The sequence below is a fragment of the Canis aureus genome, chromosome 14 (assembly GCF_053574225.1).
Source record: "Canis aureus isolate CA01 chromosome 14, VMU_Caureus_v.1.0, whole genome shotgun sequence".
In the NCBI taxonomy this organism is placed as follows: domain Eukaryota; kingdom Metazoa; phylum Chordata; class Mammalia; order Carnivora; family Canidae; genus Canis; species Canis aureus.
Genome location: NC_135624.1, coordinates 64,852,431 through 64,868,146, shown reverse-complemented (window position 1 = coordinate 64,868,146; position 15,716 = coordinate 64,852,431). Strand labels below are relative to the sequence as shown.

General features: G+C 36.6%; 1 protein-coding gene across 4 annotated transcripts in view; it reads left to right on the top strand.

Moving 5' to 3' along the window:
• Positions 1 to 15,716, top strand: part of ADAMTS3 (ADAM metallopeptidase with thrombospondin type 1 motif 3) — a 261,150-nt gene that overhangs the window by 190,635 nt on the left and 54,799 nt on the right. For all 4 annotated transcript variants that reach the window (XM_077848318.1, XM_077848321.1, XM_077848319.1 and 1 more), the window contains one exon: positions 7,058 to 7,257. In XM_077848318.1, the coding sequence (XP_077704444.1) occupies positions 7,058 to 7,257 (200 nt within the window). The remainder of the gene's footprint in view (positions 1 to 7,057; positions 7,258 to 15,716) is intronic.

The window sequence follows — 15,716 nt, the reverse complement described above, 5'->3', positions numbered from 1 at the left end:
TGCCAGATTTAGCGGATAAAATTACAGGAATCTCATTTAAATTTGAATTACAGATAAACATTGAATAAGTTTTTAGTATTAGGCACACCCCAAGAAATATTTGGGACACCTTTATGGTTTTTTGTTTGTTAGTTTTTTGCATTTCAATAACTTTATTGAAAGGTATATCCCTTAGTACCAAACATAATGGTAGTAGGTTAGGCTACCTCTGCCAACTCAGAATTAACACTGATGTCAAATTATTGAAATATATCAGCCTTTTGGGGAAACTGAAGCTATCCATAAAACACAGTTCATAAAAATATAAGATATATTGTGGTTCTTTGGTTTATTTTCCAGTGCACATTTACCTGTAACATGATGTCATAAATGGGTACAGCCATTCTGGATGGACACAGGCTACTTTACTTGCTGCACGGAGTAAATGTTTACGACACTTTTAATGCCGTAGATCTCCTTACAGTCACTGACTTAGTAGAAAATCTCGAATACTACATTAGCAACATCTTTATCTTTAAAAAAGTGTTGTTTATATGAAATTTAAATTTAACAGATATATTGTATTTTGCCTGACAACTTTGCCACACCCAAACATTTCAGTGATTTATTTAAGAAACAATTGGAATGAGCTAGGTAAGCAACAGTGGTGAGTCCCCTACCATAGGAATGAAGGACTGTACCTTGCAAGAGAATGCGGAAGTGATCTCTAGGCAAATAGATTACAGTAACAGAAATGAAACACAAACTGCATTAATACAAACTAAGAATAAAACAGACCCGTGGAAGACCAATGGTAGAGAATGCAGGAAGAGGAGGCTCTGAAAAGGAGATTTAGCAATGTAGACTGCCAGTACAACATGATTTTCCTCTCTTTTTTTGTTTTAAGGGGATTTGCCTCTTCGTCTTCAGGGGAGACCAGCCTCAGTTACAAGGGCTGCTTATTTCTGATGGGACTAAGACATATGTGGGGTTCTGTTCTTATCTGTGAATGATTTGTACATGGGCATGTGACTCAGTTCTGGCCACTGAAACTTATATAGTTAAATGTACTGGGCTTCTAGTAAAGATTTTTACCTACTCCTGTTTCTTAGGAGTTGTATCGTACTGTGTTGTACACAAACATACAATTTGTGATACCTGGCTATGATGCTAGAATTGGTGCTGCCATTTTGAAATAACCAGAGAAGCTAATCTTTGATTAGAACAAAGTTTACATACCAAGAAAGGCAGGATATGAAAGATGGAGAAAAATGCTTGATGATCTATCAATAAACCAATTAACCTAGGAATCACCCAACCTCTGGGTCCCTTGTAATACAAACGAATATGTGTCCAAGTTGCTTAAAACAGTTGAAGGTTTTATTTGCAGCTTAAAACATTTTAACTGACATGCAGGAGGTTCATATTAAAAGTTAGAATGTTGTATGTATTGGACATTGAGGTGACTTTTCTGTTTTTTTTTTTTAATTTGCGAATGATCATAAACTCAAACCATAAAAACATTATTTTTTCTCACGTGAAAAATAAGACGTTTTCCACTTTAAAAAAATGCTGTATGCTGTCCCTTAAAGTAGTCAGTGAAAACAAAAGCAAATGTGTACTTTAGAATGAGAACTTTTGGGGAAAAGAAATCACGGAAACTAATATTCATTCAATGGTAATGTCTTTTTTTAAAAAAAGCAACAGTTACTTAATGAAACTTCAGAATTGACATCATAAATTGGCTTGAATATAGTTCTTTGAACTATCATTATGGAATTTCCCATTTGGTGAAGAATTCAGCTGTTTTTTACAAAAATCTTTTATATCTTGGTGGAACAATGCCCCCCATATATAGAGGTGCTCTTAGTATATCTTTTTAGGAACTATAAAAATATAAATGTTTTAAAAAGATGTCAACAGAAAAATCACTATTGGATGATATAAACAGATCAACACAATTTAACTCCTCTCTGCTTCTGATGTTAACATATGACATTTGTTGAATTTTACGCTTATTTTTAGCTCTGATCTTAGGATCTCCACCTACTATTGGAAAATCCAGCTTGTGGCATCCCAGTCACTTCATTTTCACAACCATATTCTGTTCACAAAGAATGTTAAATTTATACATACGACTCATTCTATGTTTATAGTTACTCTAAAACATTTCCTTCCTCATTGTCTAAAGTAGATGCACTACAAAGAAAGCTGAGACATTTTTGGTAAACTGAACTTTACCATTCACTTATCCACATGAAAATTAACTTGCATTCCCAAATGGAACAGGAGAGCATGAGAAATTTACACAGCAAAATTATTGTCAATGTCATATCTATTAGGACTAGATTCAGTGACATATAAAAGCAAACCTAAACTTGACCTAAACATGATGGAAGTGCTATTCCTCATATTTAACAAAGTCTAGGCAAACCAGGGCTGAGGTGTCAGCTTTACAGTCATTGAAGGGTCAAATGTCTTCTTTATAGCTCCCCTATCATACTATGCACATGCCTTGATGCTAAGGTTACCTCATAGAACTCCTGACATCACAACCATGTTCCAGGAAGCAGGAAGGAATAATGAGTAAAGGCTCAAAGGAGGTCTAACCTACCAAGATGAATCACATTCCTTTGAGGAGCCTTGGTGGAAGCCTCTCATACCGGCTAAATTAAGCCGCTGAAGTATAAGCAATATTTCTGCTTACATCTCATTGAATTACTCTTAGTTGAGTGGGGTCCTTCGTCCCAAGAGAGACTGGAAATGACTTTTAGCTGGTCTTATTACTGCCTCAAATAAAATTAACATTCTGTTCCTTAGGGAAGAGAGAATGGATAGAGGAGAGATGACTCTGTCACAGTCTCTATTACAGTTTGCTTGAGATTGCTTTCCAACCCCAGAGGTATTTGTATTAGATTCAGAACGTGATTAGAACCTGTACTTTTTCAATTTTATCTTTCTCTTCTGCTGTGTTTCAGACTATAGAGTTTCTTCTGGGGTGGGAGTGATTTCACCAACCTATACTTAGACTCCCTATAAATATGAGTAGGTATGTAAACATGCCATGTTCCATCCCGAAAATGCCTTAAGCCCAGTTGTTCATAATCAGCAAAACATTGTATTCTACATTACTTGTTTGGTAAGTTCAAAATTCTTATTTAACACTAATAATCCTATCTTTTACACTAAAAATGTCAGTACTTAATGTGACTTAGTTGGTCACCATTGTGCCCCCAAATATTGCATATCTTCAATTAAAATAAGCTTTGTAGTAAAATTATTCTTTTTCTGAAAATTTGTATACAATAGTTGGGAAACTAGGGAGTACAAAAAGGGTTACAATCAAAAGGTTTCCAACATGGTAGTTAATTCTTATCAGTAACTCAGAAGATTAAGTTTCAGAAAAGTTTGAAAAAAGGAAACTCACTCTAAGTACTAAGAAGGATTGCCTTTGATATTTCTGGAAAGATTGAAATTTACTCTGAGCATCACTTTTCTGGAATGAAAATGAATAAGGCCTCCTGCAGGGCCTTATTTATTTATTTATTCTAAAGATGCTTAGTCTTTCCACTGATTCTGTTATCACATCAACCACTCTCTACTGTCCAACTCAGCTACAGCCATTCATCTCACCTTGAATGCACTTACTTAAGAGGATGCCAACAGAGAGAGGGCCCCCCAAGATCTAGTTTGCTACTCCCCATGCAAAATGTCACCATGTTTTAGCTTCTTCAACCTGCTTATTGTCTTCTCTGTGATTCCTTTCAGCCCTTTTAGCAGTAAACAGATCTGATGAAGGGGTGTTTGGACATGATTAGCATGATAATTATTTATTAATTTAATTTTAATTATCCACCTTTAATTATTCCTGTTCCTATATTTTATGGGGTACAGAAATAATGTAGAACCAGACATAGAGGCGTCAATTTTGCCAAAGCATGTGTTAGCTTTTAAACTTTGAAGCTTTATAAAGATGTGAGTTGTTACTGGTAGTAATAGTACCCTGATTAGATCTGCTTAAACTAAAAACTGTGTAGGTGATTCAAGCCTATATGATGGTTTGTGACTACATGATAAAACTCAGCTCCATTCCTGGATATAAATCCAGTACAATTGTGTGGTTCCCAGAGTTAACACCTAAAGAGGTACCCACCAAATGGCTCTTTACCTTCTCAGTGTCTGCCACACGTATGGGTACTCAATAAATATGCATTGAGTGAAGGTCAGCGCTATCTATTGGCTAACTCTTTCCTATTTCATATTGGATTTTCAATCTACCAAAGAAACGTATCTTATTGGATTTCATCCTAATTTATCTGAAAGTAAACATTCTAGATTCTTCTCTCCTTATACCTACTTTCTGCTCTGCAGGAAATACTGTCATCCTCATTCTTTTTAAAGTTAGCAGTTTAGATTTCCCATCACTAATTCTAGATTTTTTTTCTTACCTCTGTTTAAAAAAGCTATTTAATTATTATAACTATTTAATTTCTTGTATGTAAAACAAAATGTAGAAAGCTTTAAAAAAAAGTGTAGGAGACTTCTCACAATGGGAAATCACCACCACCACCACCATCATCATCATCATGCTAATAGTAACAGTGAATACTTTTTATTGAGCACTTACATCTAAACACTGTATATAGTGTTTTTACTATAAACATCTCTTCACAGCAGCTCTGCAAAGTAGGTATTGGTTCCATACCTACTTTGGGAAGTGAGGGAAGTGAGGTTTAAAGAGGATAAGCATCTTAAATAAAATCACATTGCTAGGATATGCCACGGCCAGGATTTGTAGCCAGGTATGTCTGAGTACAAAGCCCATGACTGTTACATTACAGAGTGGGCACACTGGAAAAAATTCACTATGAGAGAAGATATTTCACAGCCTCAGAATTGTCTGGAATTACTACTGATGTGTATACATTAAAAAGTGCAAGAAATTATTTTACTGTCTCTCCTTGAAATGTTTGACACTGCCCACTTTAGGAATCATAGAAAGGGCACTGTAGAGTACGGGGGGAAATAGGGACAGATGTATTCTTGATTGAATCAGGGCAATGGTTGAAGGAAAAAGACTTCCTTCTTCCTTTCCAGGTTCTTCATGCAATGAAAAAAGAGATTCTCTTCTCTTACCAGAAAACCACCTATTTAAGGAGGGATTCAAAGGCCAAACCAAAGGTGTGTTAGAGCAGAATGGAACTGTCTTTCTGAAATAAGAATTCCGCCTTTTCCATTCATGCATCAGACTTAATGATATGATGATATTGCTCGTATATTTGCATTGGACACCGTGGCTGGCAGTTCTGCCAAAAAGAGCCATTTTTAGAACTGGGAGCTCTTGTATGAGTTTCCTATTTGTACATTAGCTATCACAACCTTTCACTTTCTCAAGTGTGTATGAAAAGGCTTGAGGTTGAATTAGGTAAAGCTATTTGCAGGTGTAGTCTCTTGCCCTCCATGTGGGTTACAGTGCTTAAAAGCAACTTTTGAGGAAAGTTGTCTGTTTGATGTGGATGGTGGTAAGAGTTATTTATGTATTGTGGAGTCCATGTGATTCCCCAATGAGAAGAAAACCCCCAGCTAATGATCTAGCATTTGGGCTTGGGTCAAAGTGAATTACAGGATAGCTTTCAACCCTGAGTAGTCATATTCAGAGCTTATGCCCATACATATGGGAGAGTACTGGTGTCTCTGTGTGTGTTTTTTAATAGTGGAAAGGGTGTAAGATCTGTACCTCTACTACTTCTAATCCTATGTGTCTGGGGCTTAGTTATCAGTCTTCCAGGCCAAGAGACACTTTTTCTTCCCCCCCCAACTTCGTTAAAACCACAAAGGTGGAGAGGCAAATTCCGATTCTTTAATGCCAGACACTTCTTCAAATGGCCTACAGGCCCCAGTGCAGCATTAAGTAAGCATCCCATATAAAGCATGAATCAGAACTGGTTCTCTCAAATTTGTTTTTAGATATGGGATTGTTAGAGACATCAAGGCAGTTTGTAAAATAAAATCCTTTCCAGCTTATGTATATTTGAATTGGAAATGAATCTCCTTTCAGTTTTATACAGCAGTTTTGAATAATATCTTTTATTTTAGCATTCAAATGACGAATTTTATTTTTCATTTCACAAAAAACATTTTTCTTCACCAAAAATATAGTAACCTGAAAACAGATAATCAAGATGATTAGAACCTGAGAATGCTTCTCTCAATCCCTTTTTTCTAGATAGATAGATGGATGGATATGGATATGGATATTTGTATCTGTCCTGTGTGTGGATGTGTGTGTGTGTGTGTGTGTTGTCCATTGGGAAAATGAAATTCCTTCAATTGTATAGAATGAAAAAATTGTTTATTCTTTAATTTTTCTTTGGATGTGTTTTCTGACTGACTTCTTACTTTGGTGTCTCACAGATTCACATATGTAGCTATGGAAATGACCTGCTATCCAGATGGTGGCCAGTACAAATGCGGAGACCTGTAGTGTCTCCCTAGCAGCATTCACTAGGAAACCATACTCTCAAGATATAAAGTACTATATCATGACGGATGATTGTACAACCTGATGCTCTTATGTTGCCATGCTCTAATTTGGTTTTTACATTAAGGCTTTTGGCAAAAGGAGTGATTTAAATGTATGTGATACAAATTCTATCCCCACAGGATTATAATGACTTAATCACTGTAAACTCATCAACACACAATTTTTAAATCTATAATAGCCATTTATTTAATAAGTACTTGGTCAGCAACTGTTCTGCCTGTAGCCCCACTTGCTTTGCTCTGGGCTGAGGATAAAAGTACACACTCTTATCCTCATGGAACGTTCCATCTGGCATGATGGCACTGCCTTCTGTGCAATAACTGTACTTTAGCCTCAGTGTTGCTGTTCCATGTTGGATTTATAGGAGGTCTGATCATATGCGTGTGTACATTATTTGAAGAAAAAAGCAGTATCGCAGTGACTATTGATTATAATGTTAGACGCCCCTAGAAGATTTTCTTTTTCTTTGTAAAACATTGTTAGAAGGCCCACTGGGGAAGCTGAAATGCCTGAGTTCCTTCTGTTTCTTAATAGAGTCGAATCTGGGAGGCCTTGACGATGTAGGTACTATTTCCAGCAGCATTGACCAGCAGCTGAGGGAAGCAGCGAGGCACCGCCGACACACGGGAGAGAATGACTACAACATTGAGGTGCTGCTGGGGGTGGATGACTCCGTGGTCCGCTTCCATGGCAAAGAGCACGTCCAGAACTACCTCCTCACCCTCATGAACATTGTGAGTAGCGACTCCTCTCTGAGGCTTTTTGATTCCTTTAATTCACTTCTGTTCTGTCAGTGTCTTTTGGAGGCCTATTGTGAGGACTCCCCTGACTGCACCCCACATCCAAAATGTGCCTGTAACTGCATTAAATTGGAATATTGATCTAAATATTTAAGAATGCAAAAATGAAGGAAACATGAAGCAACATTTTCTTTTGGTTGATCAGCTAGTTTTGACATTGTCATCAAGGGGAAATCATAAATTTAAAAAGCCCTACTAAGATGGAGCTATACCAGGAATTATGATTTTCGTTTTGTTCTGAGCATCATCACAACCCATTGTGGCTTTGTCCACCTGCCTTGACAAGGACCATGAAGGATGAAGCAGCACCATTTGTATTGCAGGATGACAAAGGATGATTTAGGCCTGGTAACTTTGTGTGGATGCTTAACTCTAGAGTTTTTGAGTAAGAGTGGTGTCTTCCAGCATTCTATGATTGAAGGTATACTGTACACACAGAGCACAGTCCTTTCCACGGTGCAGTGATGCAGTGCACTCATCAAGAGCTCTCTACGTTTTTCCTTCATTTCTCCTTTATGAGCCTTAATTATATGCAGAAGAAATTTAGCTCACATCCCAAAATGGGATTCTCTTTTTCCATGTGAATTGGCAGAGAGCAATTGAGGAAAAATAGTATCTAAACCATCTACTTCTAAAAGATAATTGAGATAGTAGTGCAATTCTATTTTGTATATTTTACCTCTTAGAATTATAAAATACCTATTTTTATTGATCTAGCAAATTTGTTACCTAAGCCTCTTCTCCCTTTTCCAGCTTTTGATTTTTTAATTTAATTTCTGCGGGCATCTATATTGTTTACCTTCTTCTTTCCATGCTTAAGATTAAATTGCAAATAATTACAATGGAGAAGAATAATTATTAATTTTATTAATCATAATTTTATTTATGGTAATATTTTTTAATAATAAAATTATTTTTTATTGGTGTTCAATTTGCCAACATACAGAATAACACCCAGTGCTCATCCCGCCAATTGCCCCCCTTAGTGCCCGTCACCCATTCAACCCGCCCCCCCGCCCTACTCCCCTTCCACCACCCCTAGTTCGTTTCCCAGAGTTAGGAGTCTTCCATGTTCTGTCTCCCTCTCTGATACTATTTATGGTAATATTTAAGCCTATATGTTAAATATATTTTTGTTATTGAGATGCCAGTTTATAAAATTATACATATACCTGCCATGTGTCTGTGAGATAGAAAGAGCATATGGAAATTATTTCTATCTGCTCACTGGTACCACTTCCTGTTATGAAGACTAAACATCACACAGAGAACAGGTTGCTGCTAGCTGTCACAATAGATGTGTATGGAGGATCACTATTTGTGAATTACACGAGTGTCTTCAACTACTGACTGACTTTTGTGTCTGACTTGCTAGTGGTGAAACGGGCATGCTGTTCCGCCTCTCTGTGCCTGCGTCAGCCTCTCCATCTGCATAATGAGAAAAAGAATAGGACTTACTTTACAAGGCAGGTTGAGAGGATTAAGTGGGTAAATATAAGTCACTGTGCTGTGTACATGTGCAGAAGGAAACAGTCATGTTTTAGCTTCCACACGACATTTACTTCCAAAATGACCTAAAACTTAAAAATCCCTAAAGAGATGCTATTCCCACTCACATTATTCATTGTACCCTTCCTTGGGCTGCTTTGCCCTGCTACCAGGGAGGGCAGCCAGTCCTTAAAGATTTATTAGGCCTCTTCCTGGTGCTCACAACTTGGTATCATGCAGCAGAGAGTTGATATCGTCCTTGTCCTCACAGAACTTATAATTTAGTCAAGCAGAAAAGAGAAATACATGGAATTTTTTTTTTAAGTTAAGCTATAAAGACTTGCTGTTATGAAGACTTATGTTGCAAATGCTATACTTTTGGAGAAGGCAGCTATGACAACAGTTGTCCAAGTTGTGAAGCTTGAGCGTAATCAAATTGGGACTTACGAGGCAAGGGCTTTCATTCTAGTTCTGTTACCTATTGGCTCTGTGGCCTTAAGGGGATTTCATTTCTGTGTTTATAACATCAAAAGGCTTAATAAAATGTTCATTAATTCTGTAATTCGTCAGGAAGTTGGGAGTTAAACTGGAGTCTTCAAGGATTTGTTTTTCTATTGTGTTTTTGCAGTTTGCTTTTGTTTTTTGAAAGGCCCGTGAAAATGTAAGGGCTTTCTGGGTAGAGTCTTTTGTCATGAAATTAGAAATGATAAAGTATATTTGCCAGACAGTAATTCCAATTTGAAGGGCTTTGAAGAATAAACAAAGGGCCACGTTTTAGATTTAATAACAATCAAAAGGACTGTTTTATTTTTAAGTCCATTAAAAAGGTTAGATAATAGACTGAGTCTGTCTCAAATACTAGAAATTATTCTAAAGTTAATAGTGCATCAGAGAATGGAACTATAGTAGAGGAAATAAGTTTTAAAACTTAAGAATCTCATTGCCTCTGAAATAATTGATGTAGGTAGGCGTTTTGGAGAGACAATAATAACACTCTTCCCCTCTTAATTTCACAACCAACTGAAAGATAGACATGGACATCAGATAGATAGAAAACGTTTTTTTGTTGTTGAGAGCTGAATTACGCATGACTTAAGTATATAGCCGCCAAGATTTTCCTTATTCTAAGTCAGTGATTTTCAGCAGAGGGCAGTTTGTCCCAACCTCTGCCTGCAGGAACATTTGGCCATGTTGAGATTTTAGTTATCACAATTGGGAGGAAGAGTTGCCTGTGCCCCTAGTGGAGGAGGCCAAGGATATCGCTAAAGATACAATACAGGAACAGCCCTACATAACAAAGACGTATGAATTATCTAATCTAAAATGTCAGTAGTGCTAAAGTTGATAAACCTTGGTCTAAATTGGATAAACTTAAATTCTCATCCTCTTCCAACTGAGTAATTTCAGGTTTCTTTTATAAGAGCAGACAGCCAGCCTTAAAAGTATGACAGCCCGGAAGCGGAATCCCTTCCTCTCCTTCCCACTGCTCAGGGCCCTGTTGTAGGCTGTCTGATCCAAAACAGTGAGATGGGCATGCTCATCACCCTGTCTCAAACTGACCAGTTAGATTAGAGTTGGATAATGATAAGCTAACAAAACGTTCTCATGGAAATTCAAGGTGAAGAAAATTGTTTTTACCTACCTAACAATGTTTGAGTAATTACCCCTCCTGTGGTAACCATGCCTTATGACTTCTCATGGTTATCTAAAATCATGGCCCACCAAACCTGAGGCCTGCACGGACATACAGGCTTTGTGCATGTCAGATAGGTTCTCTACCGGAATGTTGAGGACAGAAAAAGGCCTTCGGGAAGGCAGCTGTCATGCTGTGAGAATACTCAAGCAACTGAATGTGAACACTCAATGTGAAGAAAAACTGACAGCCCCTCACCCCCAGCCAACAGCCAGCATCACCTTGCCAGCTGTATAAGGAAACTACGTCTGAGGCAGGATCTTTCTACTTTTCTACCCCAGTCAAGCCTTCAGTTGAATAGCTCCCGCTGACATCTGACTTGCTTCAGAAGAAACACCAAGCTGGAACCAACCAGCCAGCTAAGTCAGTACCAAATTCCTGACCCATGGAAACTGTGAGAGAGAATAAATTAGCACTATTGCTTTAAAAGAGAAGGAGAAGGGGTCAGGGGAGGAGGAAGAGAAGGAAGGAGAGAAGGAGACAGGGTTATTGGGAAGAGAAACTTAGAAAATTCAAGTTATATTTCGTATTTAATTTTACTGCAGGCTAATCATAGTTTAAGTATAATCAAGAAAAACACTTGAAACAAAATATGTGTCAGGAGTAATGTTAAACATTTTAAAAAATTCATCTGCTGCTTATTTTTCCTCTATGCTGTCCATTTCATCCTGTGACTTATTTATTTTATAACTAGGAGTTTGTACCTCTTAATCTCCTTCACCTATTTTGCCCATTCCCACATACCTCCCCTAATTTATCTGCTATTTTAAATTAGCCATGTGAATTGACCACCTTTTTGACCCAAATATATCTTATCTATTCCAGGGCCATATTGCCTAATGATAGTAATGATTGTGTCTCTGAGTCTGGTAGTTTTTAAGTGATTTACTGTGTGAATCTGGGAGTTTGGACGCAGGAAAGGCAGTTCACTAAATTAGCACTTCTCTCAGGAAGTTTAAGGGTCAAGTGAACAAGTCTAAACAGGCCACAAGATGTTATTGCTGTAACTCCCTAAAAGGGGGAGGGTACCCTTTCCTATGCCTTTGGCTTCTCTGAATCTGTGAAAGAGGGGATAGCCTTCTGTCTCCTTTTATTTTTAACTCCTTTTTTGGGGGGTAGATCTTGAAATTTACCCAAGTCTCATCTGTAAAGAAGAAATAAACAGATCTGGATATATTCTAAAACAGCATGACTAATGACCAGAATCTGGGCAAGCTTTATAGGTTTCAAATAAGATATATGTGATATGTGTTACAAGCCTTTGTTAGGCTCTCACATCAAATCCTGTTATGTTAGGAAATTTTAGTTTTGTTATTTTGTAATATGGCTGACACACTCAGAGAGTGGTTCTCAGCGATGGGGCATGTCTCATTATACAAATATTGATCTATTGATCCAGGGCAGCCCGAGCGGCTCAGTGGTTTAGCGCCTCCTTCAGCCCGGGGCCTGATCCTGGGGACCCGGGATCGGGTCCCGCGTCGGGCTCCCTGCATGGAGCCGAGCCTGATTCTCCCTCTGCCTCTCTCTCTCTCTCTCTCTCTCTCGCTCTCTCGCTCTCGCTCTCTCTCTCTGTGTGCCTCTCTCATGAATAAATTAAAAAAAAAACAAATATTGATCCATTGCTTACTATATACAAGGCTGTTTTAGGCTTAGAAAAATTCTCAACGAACACAATAGAAAATTCTCTGCTCTCTTGGAGCTTGAAAGAGGAGACACGTTAATAGCCAAATAATAAATAAATATGTAAGTTTAAGTAATAATAACTCCTGAGAAGGAAAATAAATTAAGAGTAAAGAGATACTGTCAAGGAGAGAAGAGGCAGCACGGGAAATATTTGAGATAAGAGGTTAGGAAGAGCATCTCTGAGATATTATGTGAGCAGAGATCTAGAAATTCTGTGAGGAAGAGAGCTAGACAAAGAGTTTAATCCTCATAGAGATCGTATTAAAGATGTAGATTGCTTTGGGTAGCACAGATATTTTAACAATATTTTTTTGTTCTGACCCATGAACGAGGAATTTCTTTCCATTTCTTTGTGTCATCTTCAATTTCTTTGTCAGCATTTTATAGTTTTAGAATACAGGTCTTTCACCACTTTGGTTAGGTTTATTCCTAGGTATCTTATTGTTTTGGTGCAATTGTAAATGAGATTGATTCCTTAATTTCTCTTTCTGCTGCTTCATTATTGGTGTATAGAAATGCGATAGATTTCTGTATGTTGATTTTGTATCCTGCAACTTTACTGAATTTGTGTGTCAGTTTTAGCAGGCTTTTGGGTTTTTTATGTATGGTATGTTATCTGCAAATAGTGAAAGTTTTACTTCTTCCTTGCTGATTTGGATGCCTTTTGTTTTTGTTGTTGTCTGATTGCTGTGGCTAGACATCCGGTACTGTATTAAGTAACAGAGGTGAGAGTGGACATTCCTGTCTTTTCCTGACCATAGAGGAAAAGCTCTGTTTTTCCCCATTGAGGATGATGTAAATTGTTTTTCATATATAGCCTTTATTATGATGAGGTATGTTTCCTCTAAACCTACTTCATTGAGGTTTTTTTGTCATGACTGGATATTGTACTTCGTCAAATGCTTTTTCTATATCTATTGAAATGATCATATGGTTCCTTTCCTTTCTCTTATTGATATAATATACCACATTGATTAATTTGTGAGTATTGAACCACCCTTGCAACCCAGGGATGAATCCCACTTGATCATAGTGAATGACTTCTAAAACTGTATTGTTGGATTCAGTTTGCTAGGATTTTATTGAAAACTTTTGCATCCATGTCTATCAGAGATATTGACTTATCATTCTCTTTTTCAGTAGTCTTTAACTGGTTTTGGTATTTTTGGTATCAGTGTAATCAGTGCTGGCTTCATAGAATGAATTTGGAAGTTTTCCTCCATTTTCTATTTTTTGGAACAGTTTGAGGAAAATAGATAGGAACTTTTATGATTACTGATTCAAATTCTTTACTGGTTATCAGTCTGTTCAAGTTTTCTATTTCTTCCTGTTTTGGTTTTGGTAGTTTATATTTTCCTAAGCATTTATACATTTCTTGTAGGTTGTTCAGCTTTTTGGCATATAACTCTTTAAACATATTCTTTTGTGATCGTACTTCTGTGGTGTTGGTTGTTATTTCTCCTTTCTCATTTGTGACTTTATTTATTTGGGCCCTTTATCTTTTCTTTTTTATAAGTCTGGCTAGAGGTTTATCAATTTTATTAACTTTTTCAAAGGACCAGCTCCTGGTTTCACTGATCTGTGATGAAAAGTGTTAAAGCTTGGTGAAAGGTGTGTAGGAATATTTTATATTATTTTTGTCCCTTTTTTGTGAGTCTAAAATTATTTCAGAGTGAAGTTAAAAGTAAAAATAAACATAATAAAAGAACCCTTGATTTTATGCTTTCCCTTGTTTCATTTAGTTTTTCTTGTAACCTTTAAAGAATTTAATATCAAATGATCTTCTTTGGAGACTTCCGTTATGAATAGAGATGAGTTGTCAAAAAGAATGGCTTACGCATTTTTGCCAACCACGCATGAGGAAATACATAATGAGTATGTGATTTAATAGTAAATAAAATTAGTATTGAAATATCATAAACAATTACTCTTAAACATCAACTTTTATTAAAGTATAACTGTACAATAAGTTTGATGAGATTTTATATAAAATCACATTTATGTTTCAGTATAGTTCTCTTCCAAGTACCTTCAGAGATTATAGCAAACGAGTTCAGTCTTGCCTTCTTGTCTTTCACTTTCTCAGCACCCTATTATTCAAGCCGGAAAACTTCTTTTATCATAGAGATGTTTTGCCCCTTGAGGATGTACTTCACTAGGAGAAATTAGATTTATGAATATGTATAATGAAGCCTAGAAAATGCTAATTGACTGGAAGTATAGATCGAGTGCTATTGGGAAAGAGTATTAGAGATATCTTTGAAGTATGGGAATGAGGAAGGGTTTGAGGAAGATGTATACATGAACTTGGCCTTGCATGGTAGGTAGAAGTTAGATGTTCAAAGATGGATGGTAAGTTCCAGGCAGAGAGGAGAGTTGAACATTCAAAGCTCCTATTTGAGTTTGGCTATATAGAAGTTGCATGAAGGAAATCAATGCAAAATAAGAACATCTAGATAGATAGTAACTATACAGCTCTTCAGTGAGGGTTTATCTTCTTTGTTCAGTTCTGTTTTAAAAATCAGTTATTGGTTTAGCAGTGGATGGGTATTTACCCCGTTCAAGACATTGGGAGAATATAAAGAAGTTCTTGGCAGGTTAAGACCAGGAAACACAGAGTCTATAAAGGTGATGAAATGAAGACAACTCTTCTAGATGTTAGTTTGATTTGAAAAAAGTGCAAGCTGGTGCTGTAAAATCATGACATTCTATCTTTTTTTATTGGAATTGGTTAAATTTTGACCAAATTATTAAATGAATGTCAATTAAAAAGACATAAAAGATATATGTTCCATCAACTCTAATCCCTTTGGATGCTAGAATTTCTTTCTACTACTACAATACCTAACTAGTATTTACCATATTTCACCTTGAGTGCAAATTGCTGTACATGATTAAGCTTTTTATTTACAACATGAAAAATAGTCTGTGACACTTCAGACAAGAAAAACATCAGAGGTTTAGGGAGAGGGACAGAGAGATGAGGAAGTGGAGCCCAGGACATTTTAATGGAGGTGAAACTATTCTGTATGATGGATATTTATGGTGCATAAAGACATTATGCTTTTGTCAAAACTCATTAAACTGTAGAATACAAGAAACTAGAATACTGCAAACAATGGACTTTAGTAGATAATAATGTGTCAATACTGATTCATCAACTGTAAGGCATGTACCACACTAATGCAAGGTGTTATCCTAATATGTGATTAGGTAGAGGGGTATATTAGAACTATCTGTACTTTCCACTTAATTTTTCTTTAAACCTGAAACGACTCTAAATGCTAACATCTAAAGAAACAAAAAAACAAAGCCCTAACAAAACAGAACTGTCTGACACAGAGTAAACATGCAATAAAATTTTCATTGATCCAAGGTTTTAACAAATATTTTAATGCTATAAACCAGATATGTAGAGGTGAACACAAAAGATTTATTCCGTATCCCAAGATTACAGACTGGTGGAGAAATCAAATAAATGCATCATATGTTATACTAAGAGCAATGCAGGGAACCAACAGTTTGCTTG